At 55.0% G+C, this 3,859-nt stretch overlaps 1 protein-coding gene across 3 annotated transcripts in view; it reads left to right on the top strand.

Moving 5' to 3' along the window:
* The first annotated feature begins 2,195 nt into the window (after window positions 1–2,195).
* The window catches only part of HSD17B7 (hydroxysteroid 17-beta dehydrogenase 7), a 24,702-nt gene continuing 23,038 nt past the window's right edge, over window positions 2,196–3,859 (top strand). For all 3 annotated transcript variants that reach the window (XM_042465878.1, XM_042465877.1, XM_042465876.1), the window contains exon 1: window positions 2,196–2,318. In XM_042465878.1, the coding sequence (XP_042321812.1) occupies window positions 2,284–2,318 (35 nt within the window). In that variant the 5' untranslated portion in view covers window positions 2,196–2,283. The remainder of the gene's footprint in view (window positions 2,319–3,859) is intronic.

Genomic DNA, 3,859 nt, shown 5'->3' with positions numbered 1-3,859 from the left:
TGTCCGGCAGGCCATTCCATAAATTGGGAGCGTTTGCAGAAAAGCCCTCTGGGAGGTCGCAGTCAATCTGGTCTTTATAGGCTGCAGTAAGTTCCTCCCAGAGGACCTGAGAGCATGGGGCGGATTGTATGGAAATAGCCGATCCCTTAGATAAGTTGGGCCCAAGCCATGTAGGGCTTTAAAGGTGATAACCAACACCTTGTACTGTGCCCAGAAACTAATAGGTAGCCAGTGGAGTGACTTTAATATTGGTGTTATGTGATCACTCCTAGATGTTCCAGTAATCAGCCTGGCTGCCATATTCTGTACCGGTTGCAGTTTCCAGACTAAGCACAAGGGTAGCCCCATGTAGTGTGTGTTGCAAAAACCAAGCCTTGAGGTTACCAGTGCCTGTACTACAGTTTCGAGGTCAAGGGGTTTACCCAGTGGTGCCCCCACCCCCGTCCCATTCCCAGGGGTGCACTGCAGCACAAAAGGGTGCATTCAGCCTTCTCAGCAAAGGTCTCCTTGCCCCATCAAAGCCAGCAGAGGGGCACTTGGGCCTTTCCTTTTTTGCTGTGGGGAAGAGGTTTATCACACGGGGCTTTTTGCAGCTCAGATCCGGGGTGACTCCTGGTTCAGCTATGCGAATTCACGTCATAACGTGAATGTTTTATCACACCTGGTTGCCCTTCTGTTGCCCTTCCGAATTGAGGGGGAATCGAATCCAAGGCAAGTCACATGATGCAGATTCATGCAAAGCGGAGTGAGTGCAATGAGGATTCAACGATTCGAACTGGGACCCTTGTGCATGCTCAGTGGGGGTCTGGACGCTGTCCTTCTCTGCACCTTCCTTAGCTGTCATCCTTCATCGGGGTGAAGGAACAGCAAGGGGATGATGGGATAGGTTGCAGGGGGTCACTGGGGCCAGGGATCAGATGCAGAAGAAGGCAGGGGATAGGTGGCAGGGGGTCACTGGGGCCAGGGATCAGATGCAGGAGAAGGCAGGGGATGATGGGATAGGTGGCAGGGGGTCACTGGGGCCGGGACTGGACTGAAGGAGCAGCCAGGGGATGATGGGATAGGTGGCAGGGGGGTCAGTGGGGTTCGGATGCAGGAGAAGGCAGGGGATGATGGGATAGGTGGCAGAGAGGACAAGATGGCATGGAGGAGGAGGAGGGGGATGGAGGAGCAGGACGCAGGGGGCCAAGGTGGTCCTCCACACCAGACCAATTCAAAGTGAAATTGAAGTGAGCTGGAAAGCGAATTCTGTGAATTCACTTTTTCCCGATTTCACCAAAATGAGGGGGAATCACTGCAGAAGCCCCACGGAAGGAGCCCCCATAGGAAGGAATCTTGTCTGATAACACATTCATGTTACAACATGAATCCGCATTGTTGGACCCGCAGTCAACCCGGATCTGAGCTGCAAAATCTCCAAAAGGCTCCTGGGAGAGGCGCAGTGGGAGGAGGGTCAGAGTGGGTGCCACCCTCCTCCTCCTCCTTCTGGGGTGGATGGGTGCTGTCCACACTGGGTAAAAGTCACACACTCTCAGCCCCAGAGGAAGGCAGTTGTAAACCAATAGTGCCAGTCCCCCCCCCACACACACACAGGCAGCACTGGCTGCCCACTGCCTTCCTCTTGGGCTGAGAGTGTGTGACTTTTCCCCAGTGTCCCTCCCTGAGTGGGCTTCCTCTGTCGGGGATGCTTTGACTGAGAGTTCCTGCATGGCAGAATGGGGTTGGACTGGATGGCCCAACTCTATGGCTCTATGAGGCTGGAGTGGGTCCCTTAGTCCCCTTTCCTCATCTGTGGGATTCTAAAAGAGGGCTCCACTGCAGCTGGGCTGGGCAGACCCAGAACTCCCCGGCCAGAGTCCTCTGGGTTGGGCCCTCAGTGAGCACCCGGCCGCAGGGACGACGAATCTTGACTGACCCGCCAAGCCCCCGCAGCCGCAGCCTGCTGTGGCAACCGGACGGGCCGTGACTGACGCAGCTCCCAGCCAACCAGCGGCGCCGACCCCGCCCCCCGCCCGCGGCCGCAGCCACTCAGGAGAGAGGAGGGCGGCGCCGTCTCCTGTGGGGCAACCCTCACGCCACTTCTGAGGCCACGAGGGAACGCTCTGGTTGGGCGAGGAGGGCAGGGGGCGTGGCCCGCGAGGGGCAAGGCCGAGGGAGCGGCTGAGGCGCCGGGAGGGGGCGGGGCTTAGCTTGGGGGCGGGGCTGCCTTGAGTTTCTACCGCCGGCTTCTTCCTCAGCGTCCTCCTCCAGTCAGTCTTGGCTGGTGTCTGAGGCAGCGCCGTCATGCAGAAGGTGGCCCTGGTCACTGGCGCCAGCAGGTAAGGGAGGCCAGTCAGCGAGTCTCCCTCCCTTCTCTTGCTTAGGAGGCACCAGGGAGGGAGGGAGCTGGGTTCGAATCCGGCTCCGCCGTGACCTTGGGCAAGGAGTCACAGTCTCTCAGCCTCAGAGGAGGGCCATGGCGAAGCCCCTCTGAATGGGGGGCATAAGTCAGGAAGGGCGCGGAGGCAGACAGGGCACGGGGCCCTCCGCGGAGTCTAGGGACATCCCTGTGTTAGGACTCTTGTTGTTGTTCTCCTGCCAGCCGCCCCCAAGGCTCCCCTGGGCCGCCTCTGCAGGGCTGAGCCCTCCGCTCTCCTCCGCCACCCAGCAGCGCTTCAGATGCTGGGCGTGATGGGCATCGGCTGGGCAAAGGAGCAGAGGAGGAGGACACTCCAACCAGCCCTTATGGGCAGAAGAAGGGGGGTTGTGATCTGCCCTTCAGCCACTTCCCCCTGGATGGATGGATGGATGGGGCCTCTGCGAGCCTCCCTCTCCTCCGCTGCAGTGATTCCCCCACATTCATGGGGGCCCTGTGCCCCTGACCCCAGCGAACGTGGAGGGAGGGATAAGTGTGCCTTGTCTCTGGGAGTGGGCCTGATGTGGGCCTTTTTGTGTCTTAACCAAACTGGAAACAGCTGGGCTTCCATGAAGCCTTGGGAGGCTCCTGTTCTCAAATACTAACTCAATGAGGCCGCTTTGAATCCTGTCTTGGGAGAAAGGCATGATATAAATACAGTAAGTAAGGGCTGGATTCAGAAATCCCAAATGATCCGCACAGGTGGCTGAGAGACTGAGCCCTTTGCTTTCTAATGGTTCAGTGAACACAAACTTTGTCTCATGCACAGAATTATTTTAAACTATTGCCTTCAAGCTGTGTCTATGAAGTCTTCATGAAAGATCAGTGAATTTAATGTTTAGACTTGGGGCCCCTCTATAAGAGACCTCATGATCTCCATGCAAATGCCCCAGAATAGGAAAAACTCCCAAGCATTTTGAATAAGAGAGGATCAACCTGTGCAGAGCTTTCTGTGGGTTGACTTGTCAGCATTATTTCAGTGACCCATCTATTTCATATTATTAAATTATATTAATGTGTTTTTCAGACTTTTCAGTTTGGAAAAATGAATTTTGATTTTTAAAAGGTCTGTCTCATCCCCATAAAATAGATTTTGTAGTGGAATTTCTTCAGGTACCATTTGGGAATGAACTCTGTATTTTATTATAGCTGTGCTGAAAATCTTCCTACACTTGTGGGAGAGGAGCCTTTCTGAGGTTAAAGGACTGGGAGCTGGCAGCTACTATGGAGGAAGACAATGGCCTGTTACAGACTGCCAAAATAAAGCTGCTTTGGGTCTCTTTGGAGGTATGCTATTTAAATGATGCATGGGTCCTAAGAGTCTGGAGGTCGTGCCAAAGCCACACTCCATTCCTAAGCACTGGAGGGCAGCTTTGGTGCAGCTTCTGGATTCTTAGGACACATGCATCATTTAAATAGCATACTTCCAAAGAGACCCCAAGCAGCTTTATTTTGGCAGTCTGT

The sequence above is a fragment of the Sceloporus undulatus genome, chromosome 4, assembly GCF_019175285.1.
Source record: "Sceloporus undulatus isolate JIND9_A2432 ecotype Alabama chromosome 4, SceUnd_v1.1, whole genome shotgun sequence".
NCBI lineage: Eukaryota > Metazoa > Chordata > Lepidosauria > Squamata > Phrynosomatidae > Sceloporus > Sceloporus undulatus.
The sequence above is the reverse complement of the archived record's forward strand: the minus strand, read 5'-3'. Positions and strand labels throughout refer to the sequence as shown.